At 44.4% G+C, this 15,749-nt stretch overlaps 2 protein-coding genes across 8 annotated transcripts in view; one reads left to right on the forward strand and one right to left on the reverse strand.

Moving 5' to 3' along the window:
• REXO5 (RNA exonuclease 5) overlaps window positions 1–15,749 on the forward strand; it is a 68,694-nt gene that overhangs the window by 44,814 nt on the left and 8,131 nt on the right. Inside the window, exon 19 of one of the 2 annotated variants that reach the window (XM_049699044.1) lies at window positions 5,830–7,295. The exons of the other annotated variant lie outside the window; for it this stretch is intronic. Within the exon in view, the coding sequence (XP_049555001.1) occupies window positions 5,830–5,842 (13 nt within the window). The 3' untranslated portion in view covers window positions 5,843–7,295. Of the gene's footprint in view, window positions 1–5,829; window positions 7,296–15,749 lie in introns of those variants that run through there. 2 annotated transcript variants of the gene reach the window in all.
• DCUN1D3 (defective in cullin neddylation 1 domain containing 3) overlaps window positions 2,583–15,749 on the reverse strand; it is a 38,361-nt gene continuing 25,194 nt past the window's right edge. For all 6 annotated transcript variants that reach the window (XM_049699064.1, XM_049699063.1, XM_004268548.4 and 3 more), the window contains 2 exons: window positions 9,276–9,811; window positions 2,583–8,023 (listed from right to left, as the gene is read on the reverse strand). In XM_049699064.1, the coding sequence (XP_049555021.1) occupies window positions 7,540–8,023; window positions 9,276–9,706 (915 nt within the window). In that variant the 5' untranslated portion in view covers window positions 9,707–9,811 and the 3' untranslated portion in view covers window positions 2,583–7,539. The remainder of the gene's footprint in view (window positions 8,024–9,275; window positions 9,812–15,749) is intronic.

Here is a 15,749-nt window from a genome sequence, read left to right on the forward strand (position 1 = left end):
GCCTGTTTCCTCATTTTATCTATTTAATTTTGGCCATGCCACTCAGCTTGCCAGTTCCCCGACCAGGGATTGAACCCCGGCTACAGCAGTGAAAGCATGGAATCCTAACCACTAGACCACCAGGGAGCTCCCTTCAGTTTCCTCATTTTAAAGATGGCAACATTAGTACCTACTTCATAAGGTTGTTGTGAGAATTAAATTAGGGAAAGCCTACATTTTATTGAGGATCATCTTCCAACTGCATATTCACAGAGCAGATGAAGGTTCCCTGTGCCAAGAGCACTCCCTTTGCTCCTAGGAAAAGCCAAGGCCATTCCTTTTCCTGGATGGGTGGGGGTGGAAGTTTCCCCACGGGCCCCCAACTCTAGAACTCTACAGAGATAGGCCTGGACCATAAGGTCTCTGGGGCCCCGGTCTGCACACACTGTTCTTTCAGCTGATGCTCCCACCTTTTGGAAGCCAAAGCTGCCAACTTGGCCTCTTGCAAAACACACATTCCATTCATAAGTGCGTTTGTGCATTTTTCCTCCCACACCCTTCTAGGCAGCCAATGCAGAGCTGCCAAGGCAGCTGCAGGAGCAGCGTCTCATGTGGGGGGAAAGGCAACTTGAAGGGTTTTCACAGAACACTTGGTTTAGGCTTTGAACACATTACTCCCCAACTTTCTGGCCTCCTCACCCATAGTGGGGTTGTTTAGTAGTACACTCAGCCATGTCATTTTCATTTCCTTTTGTCTCCCTTTTTGTAAATTCTCTTCCCTATTATAAAGGAAATCCATTAATGGAAACTTGAAAAATCTAGAAAAGTTAAAACCATATCTAATCCCACCACTCAGTCAGTGACTGCCCCTGTTTTACAATCTTCTATCATACTTTTTCCATTATGCAAAAGCAGTTTTTAATAGCTGCATAATATTCCAACATGTTGATGTGTGCCATAATTTCTAAAACAGTCCCCTATGGTTGGCACTAAGTTGTTCCCAAATGATGCTGCCAATCATATCCTTGTACATACATCTTTGGCAGATAATTATTTCTTGAGGAAAAATTCCTAGAAGTGAAATTACTGGGCTTTTTTAAAAAGTATGAAAACTGAAGGATTTTTTAATTCCAGGGAAGTTTTTACCTTGTGTTTGCTAGCATCGATTTGTTTCAAATCTTTGTTAATTTGACAGATTAAAAAAGTTTTTCATTATAGGTTTAATTTGTTTATTTGAATACCCTTTAGATTAATCTTCACTTTATTATTCCCCACACCTCTTAGATTGTCATCTGCTATTTTTTCCAGGTTTTGGCCAATTGTTTTTCCTTAGAGAGTTGTCCATATCCTTTGCTCATGTTTCTGTTGTCTTTTCCATAATGAATTTTCCATTCTGAATTTTTAAGGTCTCTTTACACATTAAGTATAGTGTCCATTTGTCAATTATTGCAAAATTTTGATGGCAGTCTCGTCCTCAAGGATGTTGCCCTCAGAAAGGGAAAGGACCTCCAAGATCTCATCTTCAGTTTCCTTTAGCTGCTTCTTGTTCTTGGCACTTTCCACAATCAACTTGTTCTTTTTCTCTTCCAGTTCTGGCTTCTTCTTGGCGGCCACGATGCCAAGGAGTTGATCTTGGAGGCCCAAGGAGGTGATCATAAAGTTGAGGAGACAGACTTTAACGGTGACTTCAGGGAGATAATGTGGGTTCCTCAAACGGGTTGTGATACATAACTTAAAATCCCTGGAATATTCAGTGATGTTTTCACCAAGCCTCATGTACTCAACCCCTTGCTTTCCTGAGCATAAACAATAACTAGACAGAAAATACAATGAAAGGAAGCTAAGATGTACCACAATTAGACTTCCAGAATGTAAGAGCCAGATGGAGCCATCAGGGATCGTGTTAGTCTAAGCCCCCCATCCTCCCAATTTGGCACAGGGGGAAGTTGAGCCCCCAAGAGGGGCAGTGACTTGTGAAGGGTTGTGTGTGACCATGCCAACCTTCTTCTCTGGATTCCCTGCATTACTCACCTAACAGCCTTTTGGAAACCTTAAACTTGTGTGTCTTAGTTGCTTTATAAATCACAGATGTTCTTCTAAATCCTAACACTGATAGAAATAAGTCTCTTGATTTTGCAGATGACTAAAAGGAAACGCAGAATTTAACTTTCCGAAGGTCACAGAGCAGTAGCACTTGACAGTTTTCAGTTTGCCTCCTTTGCCTTAATCACTGCCAACCTAATAGATGTAGGAGCCAACCATTTAGAACAGTGTTCACTTTTTGTTCTTTGAGGGAATCGACGTCAGTTGCTAAGGTAAGACTGTTTAGGTAGTGGCCCTGTGAGGACTCATTTGCTTCTTGCCTACAAGTCCTGGGACTCCAAAAGCCATTAAGCTTGGTGAGTGGGAGGTCAACGATCCATGTTTGTAGCTAGGGATCCTGTACCATCTGGATTACTTTACAAAGCACAGGATTTGCCATCCAGTATGTTGGTGGAAGAGGCTCCTGGTGGGTAAAGCTCACCCCAGAATGAAGTCACTGGTTTTTTTTGTTTGTTTGGGGGTTGGTTTTTTGTTTTTGTTTTTTGCAGAATTATCAATAGTCAAGTAAACAAATTTATTAAGTCCAACAGCAGGTTACCTTCCAAATAAAAAAGTGACAATAATGTGTGTAACAAGTTAATTAAAAAATTCAAGGAGCCATTTGGAGAGTGCAACAGTGCAGAGAATAAAAATCAAAGTATTGACTTTTGTCAACAGATTTGTACAACTTCAAGAAACAGACACATTGGTCACAAACCAAGAGGAATCCACAAAGGTGGAGGGTCACATGAGTAGTGGACTCATCACCTCAGCGGTGTAAGGCAGGGTGTCTTATTTGTAGGACCAATTTATCCACGCCCCATTTGCCTATTGCTTCAAATTCCCCCTTTGAAACCTAGAATCTTATTCATTAGTGCAACAGGTAAGAGCAATTAATAACAGACTCAGGGGGCTGGGACCAGGGTCAGAGGGAAGACACTTCTCTCAGAATAAATGTGTGTTGAGAATAAAACCACAGCAGCTGCTGAATGGCTTTGGCAATATCCAAGATTTGTGTTGAAAGTTTCTACTAGGGAAGGTGGGTGGTTGGAAGAGCAGGCTCAGTTTCCAAGAAGAGAAATAGGGAGGAGGATGTGATGCCCTAGTACCTGAATCAGAAGCAGAATCTGATGGTTACTCAATTTTGTCTTTCAATGAGGAAAAACACCTGCAGATCCTCACTGTAAGGCAGTGCCAGTCAGGGTGAACCTGGATATGTGCTATAATTACAGCTTAGCAAAGGAGTAAACTCTGAAGGGGAAGTGGGTGGGAACCCCTCTATATGAATCAGAAAACAGACTGCATTCAGAGGAAGATCAATGTCACGTGTTCTCAAATGGGTCCCAATTAACACTTTAATGACTTAATAGTCCTTTTAAGTCCATCTTCTTTAAACAAGATACTGCTGGAGTCCCCCAAGGAAGACCTTGTCAATTACCAAGATGTTCAGGTCATCACTAACCAAACATAAGACAGAAATAGCAAAGCGGACTACTACAGCAAAACAGCAGCTTTCTCCCAGCCCTTATAATTGTGTAATTGGGTCTACCTTTGGGCTTCACTGCACTGAAGACTTGACTTTAAATGCGGCAAGCCAAACACAGTCCTAAATACAGATCTTCTGTTTTTTTAAACCTATACCAGGTCCTTATCCCAGTAATTTCCTACCGTTGTTTAAATTTGACATGGTATAGTATATGAGGCCATCACGTGAACTGTGGAGTCCCACACCCTGCAGGCTCCAGCACTGAGGACTGAATTTTGCCACCAGTCCTTGGGAGATCCGTACTGTTTAAAAGACCAAAAATAATGTGTGGCTTAATCTTTCTTTCTTTCCAAAAAGGCTAGTTTGTGCCTTCCTTAGGGAGTTTAATATTGAAAACACTGTCTTGTACGTTTTCTATTGGATTTCCTCGGGGCTGAGGGCTTGGTTGAAATTTGGATCTTTACCCAGCTCTAGATTTTTTCTTCTTACCAGAAGGGTAGAAATGCGATCTTGGACCCAACTCACACATGTGAGCACATCTGGCAGGGAGAACTGCTGAGGCAACTAGCTGAAGCATAGCAAAGTGTCATTACAGGAGGCAGGGCTAAGAATGATACATTCAAATTTGGCAGGGAGAGGGGAAGAGCAATTCAATGAAGCACACTTCATCTCATACAGCTTTCTAATCAATTGCTAAAGAAATACCACAGAAGCTCACACACAAAACCACTGCCAAGGGCTTCCCTGGTGGCGCAGTGGTTGAGAGTCCGCCTGCCGATGCAGGGGACACGGGTTCGTGCCCCGGTCCGGGAAGATCCCACATGCCGCGGAGCGGCTGGGCCCGTGAGCCATGGCCGCTGAGCCTGCGCGTCCGGAGCCTGTTGCTCTGCAACAGGAGAGGCCACAACAGTGAGAGGCCCGCGTACCGCAAAAAAAAAAAAAAAAAAAAAAAAACCATTGCCAAAAATCAAGCAATTTCCCAACATATTCAGTTTGTTGTAGCCACTCTGATATTTGCCTATTTTCAAAATGGCATCCACATCCTGCCCCTCTCCACACCACCACACCACTCTGGTGTCATATTGTTAAAGTGAAGGGTGCACTGGCTTACTTGAGGGGCATGCATTGACCTCTTCAACTCATTGAGTGAGCAATTACAGCTCACTCATTAAGCAGCAAACCTATCTCTAGGTGAAGAGGAACAGGGACCTTTCATTTCCCACAAGTGCAACTGCAAACCCTACACACACACACTACCTTGGATCCCTTTGCAGAAAACTGCTTTTCATGAGAAAGTTAATGAGCATTGGCCCAGGCTACTGCAGAAGCTTGAATTCCTTGCATTAAAGACTCAAACCTGGAAGGAAACTCCCTCCCTGACCATTCCCTTTTCAGGCTTCTAATTTGCATTTTTGCAACAAATAGACCATTAAATATTTAACCCAAAATAATTTTTTTTAATGGTTCTTTTGTTGAGGAAGCTGAAGAGCTGAATTAAAACAAAAAACCACCCATCATAGCACACCTAATGCATGGAATCGTGCCTTCTTATAGGCTGGGGAAAGAATCCAGTTCCTCCAGAGTCCTCAGGATATTCAGCATCTACCTCTTTTGTGCCCTTCTCTCCATACACCCTTCTGATCTGAGACAGAAAAAGCCTTACCTGGCTAGGAGCAGCCTGCCTTTACCCTTATTCAACCTCTACCCAATCCAGAATTGGGAAAAACTGGGGGTTGCACACTGACTGGATGAAAAGGCAGTCTTGTTAACACCTCACTCTAGATGCCCTGACTACAGTTGAGACACAGAACCTGCTAGGACCTCTAGAAACTCTTCGTACAAGGATCTTGTGTCTTAGGCTAGAACAAAGCCAGACATCTGGACTGGGACCCTCGTCAGCTTTCCAGCAGTACTGCCAACCTACTGTGGCTGACTTGAAAGTTTCCCATCCATCCCTCTAAGAAGGGGCAACTGTCAGGGTTAGGATTCAAAAAAGAAAATCTAACTTCAAGTATGTTCCCTATTGTCAATACCAATTTTAGAAAAACATCGACTGCAGAAACTCCTTAAATCATTTGTAAATATGGGAGCCCAGAGCCATAGGCTACTAATAAAGGAACTCAAAATAAGTGATTCCTGCCCAGGCTGAGAAACATACCGGGGAGGGAGATGGGGTAAGTTGGGGGAGAAAACTCCAAATGTTTAATAGACAAACTCTTCATTACCTCAAGAGTGTAAATATTTTTTTATTTAAAAGATTCCCTTTTCAATCTGTTCCAAAGTGTTGGAAGCTGAACAGTACAAGTTCCTGCCACCCACCCTTCCAGTACAGTTTTATGAGGACATTTTTTCTTTTTAATGGAAAAATAACAAGAGGACCCTCTACTGAAACCAGGTAGGACCAGAGTCAGCTCCTGTGTGGCAGTTTGGCCAAAGCTGGCCTTACGGAGCGAGCACGCAGAGGAGTCTGGGGAACTGGGACTCCCTCTTGTGAGGAAAAGGCTGAGAAAATTAATCTTCTCTTTAATGAAACTGGTCCAAATTCTGATTCAAAAGCCTCCATTATGATGTTCCCTGGCACTCTTCTTATACTATATATATTGAAGGCTCCCTTTTATAGCCAGTTTTAGCAGGCAAAGAAACAAAGAAATATAGATACATATATGTGTATATATATATATTTTATATAGGTAAAATATATACATATCTTATATATGTATATATACATATTTGGGGGTAGGAAAAGGAGAGGTGGGTCATGTAAACCTAAACAGTCATCACATTACCCCAAATGAGCCTGACATTAACAAAGAAGAAAATAAATAACTTCTGGGGGTTAAGTGACAACATGGGTGCAGCAAGAAGGGAAAGGGCACACGTTTTAACTATTAAATACATTTTTATATTTGTTTGGCAGAGTTCAAGCCAGTCCAGGCTTCTGCACTTGCCAGACAAGTAAGCTGATGATACTCAATTAAAAAAAAAAATTCAAGCAGAGCTCCATACCACAGTTTTCCTTCAAGTCAGTTGGCCGGCAGGCACAGTTTTCTGACCCCCAGGAACAGAAACTTTGGCTCCAAGGCAAATGAAAAAAAAAAAAAGTATTTCCACTTAAAACGTGAAAATACAGAAAGTTCATCAAAGAAAGAAAACTATCAAAGTCTACTTCCAGCAAAACTGAGGTAGCACTGCTTTCTCTGCATTCAATGCTTAAGTGGTTCTCAGTACAATGTGTTCTAAAAAAACCCGCTCACTTGACTGACAGGTGCAGCATGTTGATGGATAAACTCAACATGAAATGCAATAGGTCAAAGAAGGAATGAGCAAGAAGTGAGGAAAATAAGGGTTCCAGATAAATTAGCTTAAAAGGGGGTTGTCACCAGACTACAAATGCTCTTGGCTGGCCTTGGCTCTCCAAGAGCTTTAAATCGCCTGGGAATTAATGCAATGTGGTTAACAGTTAACACTGTTATTCAACTCTGTGTAAATCTTTAAAAATAATTATTACAACCTAAATTCAACGATGTAAACAGCACTACACACAGTACAGACCTGCCCTGAAAAACAAGAATATGCAAAACTGAGATCTGGCACTGTATCGTTTTGTAATGATAATTCAACCTAACTGTCCCATTCCCCCCTCCCTGCTCTACACCCTCCCCCACCCCCCCCAAAAAAATCTAATTTGTGCAAGAAGTGGCAGGCTTATTCTATCTGAAGGCTTCAAAAAAAAAAAAAAGATACACAACATGTAGCCAGGTTCAGATATTTTGGGGGACCCTCCCCCCAAAAAAGAAATAACCAAAATATCCAAAAAGTGAAGAAAGTGCCTAAAACATGATACAGCATTTTAGAGCCCTTTCAGATACAAGGCAGAGAAAGGTGTAAAGTAGAAAATATCCGGATCTTCAGTAATTTCCAGAAAGGTCCAATTCCTTGGTTGGCTGCAGGGCAGCGGGCAGATCCTTGCTGCTGCTCCTGAGACAGAGCCACTAAGTCTGCTCCTCGGGACATAAGCCCTCGGGCCCTGAGCTGAGTGCACCTCTCCCTTCCCCTTCTCTTTTCCTTCGCTCCATTTCCCACTCCACAAAGGTATCAAAGAGACTTGGCCAGGCCTCATCTTCACTGTAGTTGCTGAGGTCAGGGCCAATCACCTGAGTGAAGTTAAGGAACATGTTCCAAGTGTCCCTGGAGATGCCCTTGATCCCCGAGGGGTTCTCTGTTAGGAAGTTTAGCCACTGGTCCAATACTGGAGGATTGTTCTGGGTAAAGACTAGTTTCCACAGGGCAATGGCTATTTCCCGATGCAGTGACCGCTGCCCTTCTTCAGAGTCCAGGCCGAACTGAAATGTAAACCGGTAGAGATCCTTGAATTTATCCTCTTGTTTGGCTTCTGTTAAGAGGCTAGGGAACCGTGCACAGATCCCATCAATGCTGTCTGCACTTATTGCTTTGCAGCCATCAAAAAACTCCTTCCTGCAACAGGAAGGAGGGGGCACAATTAATAATTGTAAACGGTATAATTTACTGAGAGGCAATATAGTGTCATAATTAAGAGGGTAGCTGTGAGGCTGTCTGGATTTGAATGCCAACTCCTCCGCTAACTGTAGTCCTATTTCTTCATCTGCCAAATGGTGAGAATACTACCTTACTTCATAGGGTTCTGGTGAGGACTAAACAAGTTAATATGTCAGCTGCTTCTAATAGTGCCTGGTATATGGTAGACAGCTGATAATGGTTCATTCACTCATCTATTCATCTTTCCAAAGCTAAACTCAAAGTCTCCTGCTCCATGTTCTGCTTCCCATTCTGCAACAGTGATTAAGCTGTAGACTCTCCAAGATGGGGAGTCTCTTCCTGTTTTCCTTTTGATTCTCTAGGGGTTGTTTGTTTTTGGAATATTTTTGGTGACTGCCAAGGGAAGTTTTTGGAGCCAAAGATTCTGGATGAATCTGGGTAACTCTGCCACCAGAGATCAAAGTTCCGTTATTAAAAAACAATAACACTTTTAGCTTACAACATGGTCTCACACTGACCATCATCTCAGAGATTTCTGCAACTGCTGAAGATAGAATGTCTGAGGTCTGTCGAGTAACCTACCCAGGGACTAAAAATCGTATTAAGGGGTTCTCAAAGTCAATTCTTACTTATAACCCAGTGCTCTGGAAACCACACCTTGCAGTGACCCTGCCATGTTGTCTCCCACAAACAACCTCTATAGGGATGAACGATCATGACAATGTACACAACTACTAGTTGATAACTAGGGCCAGCTGTCCTTGTTGGCGCATAGGCTGGCTAAGGGTAATGTGCAGAGAGCTAGAAGGGGCAACTGGCTTCATGCAGTTACTGAAGCACATCCCCAGTGGCACTCACTATACTGGCACTCAATGCCTAACACATGATAGGTGTACAATAAACATCGAGTGAGGAAGTGAGTGAATTGACAAGTACAGGAGTGAAAGAAAAGATAAAAGTCAAACAGCAGCGGGGCGGGGCAGCAGCGTGGCAACATGGATTATTCCTCATTTAACTTCAGGCAAGGATGGTTGGTACCCAGTTCTTCAGAGGCTGAATAGCTTTAGAGAAATTGGTCAGAAAAAGAAAATAAGATTTACCCCAAACCCTATGAAGTCAACCCAGTTCTATCCTAGCTGGGCACCACTCCTCAATGGTGCTCTCTTTCCCTCCTCTGATCACCTGGTGACATGAAGTACTTGTGACTAACCTGGTGAATTTGCACATGGTAGCAGCCTGGAACTTCCAAGCCAAGAGCAGCACTCGAAATTCCGTGGGGTCCACACATAGGTCATTGCAAAAGCGCTCCATGCCTTCCTCCAAAATTGCATCCTCCCGCTCGTCCTTATAGCGCCTGAACAGTTCTTCCAACCTCTGCAAGGAAGACTCCTCGGCATTTGACTTGGGCTCCCTCCCAGCATCTCCTGAGGATGTTGGCAGCTGGCAGGTCTCAGTAGCAGCCTCTGCCTTCTTGGTCCCATTGACAAGGATATCCCCACCTGGCTTGCCACAGGCTGGCAGCTGTTCCTCACGGTGGCCTGCACCCCGCCTCCCATGTGACTTGCTGCTGGGGTCACGGTCTCCATTCTTGCTACCCAGAGTTGATGAGGGATTCTTGCACTTGGTGACACACTGGCCCATGATGCTGGTGGCCTGGCCTCTAGAGTGGCCCCCTCTGGATTGGATGCCCTTGTTGCCACTGGCCCACGTGCCTCAACATGCCATCAGCCAGAGGAGCCAGCCAACCTAGAAGGAAATTAGAGAGCAATCACTGCTGGACAGGGAGACAGAGTATGCAAGCTTCCCTCCAGGGACTGCACACTGGAACACCACTCTGTTTCAATGAGCTAACCATGAACGAGGGGAAATACCCCAGGTTCATCATCACCTCCCTCGCAAGCCCATACCTTCACCTTGGAAATGCAGTGGTTAGAGCACATATGGAGAACCAATAAGGAAAATTCCTAAAATTCTTCAAGGTAACATAGATCACAAAGAAGTTGATTCATGTGCGGAACGCATCAAGGAAGACTACGGTTTTGCCAGAAATATTCCAAAGGAAACTTGTCTTGCCAACTTGCCGTCACATAAGAAAGTGATTTGGACCTGTATTAACCCAGAAGGTACAAATAAAAGGTTCCTCTTCTAGTCTCTAATGTCAAAATTCTCCGATGTTCTTTTTAAGTAGGATGAGTAGGAAGAAGGGGTAGCCACATCCAAAACAACTATATAGTTTCATAATGGCCTAAAGATGAGATAAAGAATTTGCAGAGTCAAGACTAACGGCAGAGTCCTGGCCAAATAACAAAGTAAAATTTGTCTTGATTTCTTCAAATTCCTTTCTGGGACCCACCCGCACAGTAGGTGAAATGCCCTTTCTCCACCCTTCCTCTATCCACCAAGACTGTTCTCCACGCCAAGGGTCCCAATCGCTGAGCTTCTTTTCTAACCCCCACCCCCAGCAAGGTGGTATGTAGAGGAAAGTCAAGTTCACACTAAATGTGAATGTCCTGTAGGGCCTGCAGGCTTAGTCTTCCAAGATAGCGTCTCCATTTTAAAAGAAGGGCTAATTTACCCAAATACAGTCTCTAAATGACAGAATAACTGCTAGATGAAAAAGAAAAGCCTGCACTGATACATAACAAACATCACAGTGGTTTATTTATTACTTAAGAAACGAAAAAGTGGCTTTTAGAGAATTGCTAGAAATTTCTGGGCCAGGGATGAGGTGATTTCTCTGAAGACTCTATCTACTCAGACTCTTATTCTTACCTTCAACTAGTCCACTAGAAGATCCATCTAAAATTTAGTACTTACAAAAGTTTGCTACCTGCTATAATAACTGCAGCCTCTGAAATTATGATGTTAATAGAAATTTAGACCAGGAGCCAGAAGTACAGTCGGGAAAGCAGACCAAATCAATGTCAGTCCCATGGCTCTCCAGCTCTAGGGTCAGGGACCTCCACAGTCCAAATTCAAAGCTCTAAGGAGACTGGCAGTGGGGCAGAAGGGTGCTTTTAATGGAAGGCTGGAGCTTTAAACTTTACCTAAAGAATTTTAGCTTCCTCCAAATAGTGCTTGGATAAATTCAGAGTTATCTTCAAAAGGAATTCTAAGGGTATGTTCTGAGTGTACAAGTTTAAAATGACGACCAGAATCATTCCTGTAGTTACCGGAATCACATTGTATCGGGGTGTGTCCCATTGTCCACCTTCAAAGAGAATACATGACAGACATGATTATACATGCCCTTAAAAAAAGACTCGCAGTTTCACTTAGGTTTCAAAAACACGCAGAAACCCTTAGAAGGGTTTTGGTGTGGAAAATGACAGACCCAAGTAAGTTTTTTAAAGCCTTTTTATGCTTTTAGAATATAGCTAGTAAGCCATGAGCACAACTTGTTACAATTTTAAAAGGTAAGGGGTTAATTCTTAGAAGACCAGCATACAAGGGAAGCAACTGTTGAAGCTGAATTATCTCAAAACAAGCAGGACTATACCATGTGGAGGGTCTGGTTTCCAGATTTGTGTTTCTAAAGACTAAAATGCTGAAAGAAACAAAAGGCCCAAACTTACACAGATCCCACATGCTCACAGACTGGCAACTCTAATTCCCAGGCACGCTGACTCACCAGGCTTTGCTGCTCAGCTCCCGCTGCTGAGGGAAGCCCAGGTACCTGGCAGGATAAGAGGATTTCCTGGTTTCCTACTGACCCACCTACCCCAGGCTACTCACCCCTGCCCCATTGGACAGATGCTGCATTATATCAGCTTCGTCCAAATACTGGCGCCAAGGCCTTCACATAGGGACAGAACAGATGGGCCTCCCAAGAGGCCCTAATCCATTTACCCAACCAGCCCTCCACGTGAGAGCATCTTTGATTACCTGGCACAGCAGTACCAGCTGAAACCTGAAGGCATTTTACATGCCCAGCAGATGAAAAAAAGGAGGGGGAGATCAATTTAGACAGATGGTCAATGAGCAAGTGCCAGGAGGCTGGACCCCTTTCCTCCACTCTGGTCCTTTTCTTTGAAGCAAGTTGTGGTCTCAAGCCAGAAAAAAGTATTTTCAGATCTGGTGGTAAGTGTGGTCCCCTGATTACTCAATGGGCTCCCTTCTTTTGTGTCTCCCCTTTCTTTGGGAAAATAGTTCTGTACCTAGAGATTTCTCAGGCTCAATCATGGAGCTCAGCCATGTGTCCCAGGGTGGCAGCACTTCAAGTGTTTTAAAGCTGAAAGTTTCCCTGGACCCAGTAGCTGCTGGCTAATAGCTAATAATAGTAGTCATCAATTACTGAGCGCTTGATACCATGCCAGGCACTATGTTAAGCACTTTATGGACAATAACACTCATACATCCTCACCACAACCCCATTTAAAGACAGGGAAGCTGAGGCACAAAGAAAATTACCCAAGATCACAAGCAGAACCTGGTATGTCTGGCTTGAGAAACCATGACCTTTCACCACTAGGCTGGACTGCTGAGCCCACCTACATCAGATCACCTCGGGAAAGCCCACCAATGGATGGGTCCCAAGCTCAGGAGTGTCACCACATCAATCACAGAGCAGCAAGTTTTACAATTAGCCACTGGAAAAAAAAAACAAACAAACATGGTCTGTGCCCTGTGCTAAGAAGGGCATCCTAGCCAACTGCCCTCTCCCAGGCAAGCATTAAGACCATGACGCAGGCAGGCAAGATGCCGTTAGGCTCAGTCTCACTAGAGGCGGGGACTAGAATTAGTCCAAAGTTCTTAAACCTGTGATGTTTCAGCCCACCAGCATGGTTAAAAGCTTCAGGTCTTAAAGTCCTACTCTGCCACCGGATGTTTGACCCTGATCAAATCCTGAATTTCCTCAACCTGCAAAACGGTATCTACTTCAAAGAGCAGTTGTAAGGATTCAGTCAGGAAACGCAGATAAAGGGTATCTGGCACACACTGTCCTCCACACAGAAAACACTTGATATGACAGCCATTATTAACAGCCGGGTAGTATCTGATTAGCCTGATGGAAGCCCCAGCTTGTCCCATCTGAACAATGGGCTCCAGGCTTTGGCTTCCCCAGGCCCAGACAGGCCGCCTATCCTTGCCTTGAGTCATGCAGTTGGGTCTTGCTCAAAAACAGTCTCTTGAACTACAGCACTGACCCTGCTCAAATGCACCATTGGTCAGAAATACCTGGGGGAATCAGATCCTCCACAGGATAAGACTTGTGAATGACGCTGAATAAAATCAAGCTGGGTATTTGCTGTGCGCTCTGGATACTCTGAATTGCTGGTCACTCCCTGTCCCTAACGTGGGACAGCCTTCCAGCCAGCTCCAGACTCCATTCCCTTTCCACTAGGTTCCAGCTCTGTAGATCTGCAAAAGACAGGATTTCCAACTTGCTACTTATTTATACGCATTTATACTTGCCAGTGGTCCTCCTGCCACCTCTCTGAAGTGGACAGCCTCAGCACAATCTGAGCACCCCAGAGCCAAATTTCACTAACAGAGTATCATTATTAATGAATACCACTTTGTACGTGTTAGTACATTGTAACAGCTACATATAAATGTAGCTCTATGAAATAATTACCCCCATTTTCATAGGAAGAGAAATGGAGGTACACGGAGGTCAACGAGCTATCTAGGAAGGGAGAAACTGGAGCAGGGTCATTAAGAGGAAGAGCTCTGGGAGCAGACAAACCTGGATCTGAATCATGGTGATGGACCAACTTTGTGACCATCAGCATGTAACTTTAATGGGACAGTTGTACCTCATGGTCTGGTGGATAGAGTAAATGAGATAACCCATGTAAAATCCTCTGCCCAATATCTGGCTCATAAAAAGTATTCAGTAAGGGGGCTTCCCTGGTGGCACAGTGGTTGAGACTCTGCCTGCCGATGCAGGGGACGCGGGTTCGTGCCCCGGTCCGGGGGGATCCCACGTGCCGCGGAGTGGCTGGGCCCGTGAGCCATGGCCGCTGAGCCTGCGCGTCTGGAGCCTGTGCTCCACAACGGGAGAGGCCACAACAGTGAGAGGCCCACGTACCACAAAAAAAAAAAAAAAAAGTATTCAGTAAGTGTTAGCCTTTATTACAGTTGTTATTATCACAAAGTTGGTGACAGAATCAAGTCTCCCTTCTAGAACAGTGCTCTTGTCAGCAGCCAGGCCAGGTCTCCTGGGGCAGTTCAGGTATGCTGACGCCCCAAATGCCCACAGCAGCTTTCCTGTTCTTGCAGTAAGTGATTCTGCTCTCCTATTTCAGCTAAAGTGGCATAAATGAGTGAAATGGAGTGAGAGACAAGGAGGGGTGGGAAGAAAGGAAAGGTAGGAAGAAGAAGAATAAAAGGGGCAAAAAAGCCACAAACCAGGAAACCTACTTCTATGCACAGCCTTGGGGGTTTACTTGAAAGACAGTAACTGCTCAGCTTATGCTGGACTAAGACCAGCCTCCAGCTTTCCTCCTTCAGTCTCAGCTCTAACTTCGCCTCTCTCCCTCACTGCTTCCCTGCATCAGCTTCCAGCCTCCCTCCTCCCTGTGCCAGTCCCAGCTGCTGTTCCTGAGGATGGGCTTGGCTGCCTGCCTGGCCCCAGGCCTGGCGCTGGCACTGCTGGGCTGAGGGCAATCCCAGAGGTCGTGGTCCCAGTGGCTGCTCTGGCTCCAGAGAGCCAGAGAAGAAGAGACCAGGAAACTGTTTCCATCTCTTAGGCAGTTCCATGAAGTGACAATCAGGCAAGTCCCTGTCTTCTAGGACTTACTATCTACCTCTGAAACAGAGTCACCTCTTATGGAACAGAAGGACCAAGAAGGGCTAAACCACACAAAGACAAATGGAGACAGGAAAGGAGAGTGGAGTGTGGCCCAGTGTTATGGAAAGAAAGGTGGAAGGACTGAGGAAGAGAAATTGGTATTTGTGGGACATGGGGCTATATGCTTCACATACATCACCTTCAAACCTCACAACAACCTAGGTTGTCAGAGCCCTTACAGATTAGAAAACTGAGGTTTCTTAACCACTAAGCAGTGGGACTAGGAAATAAAACCAGTCTGTCAAGACTCCAAAATCAACTCAATGGGAAAGTTTCACAGAGAAGATGAGTCTTGTTCTGGGTCTTCAATGACTGGAAGCATAAAGTGGAAAGGAAGAAGGAAAAGGACCAATCTGGTTGGTCCAAGTTGAGACAGGATTTAAAAATGTTTATTAATAGCAATACCTTTTAAGTTACATGTATGTATTGAGGAGACTGACATGAATTATCACATTTAACCCACTACAACTCTATGAGGAAGATAATATAACCTTCACTTTACAGAAGGGGAAACTGAACAGAGTTTAAGGGATTTGGCCTGAGGTGATACAGGAAAACGGATTCAAACCCAGGCAGTGTAATTCTAAATTCACCATTCTACATCACTGGCCTCACTACATACTGTTCTTTGCTATGACGTATGCCAGGATATATCCTTCCCCTAAGGAGATGATGATGGCCCAAGAAGAAAAGATACATTATCAACACCTGCTTGTACTCCAGAGGTACTGAGTCAACAGAGTAAACTCCCAGGAAGCCTTCAGTTCCGGTCTGGGATCTCCCTAAGCAATGTGTGTCCTTGAACAACTCCCTTAACCTCTCTGAGTTTGTGTTCCCATGATTAAAATCCTTCCAAGTCTAATACTCTAGGACTACCTTCACGTCTTG

The sequence above is a fragment of the Orcinus orca genome, chromosome 16 (assembly GCF_937001465.1).
Source record: "Orcinus orca chromosome 16, mOrcOrc1.1, whole genome shotgun sequence".
NCBI lineage: Eukaryota > Metazoa > Chordata > Mammalia > Artiodactyla > Delphinidae > Orcinus > Orcinus orca.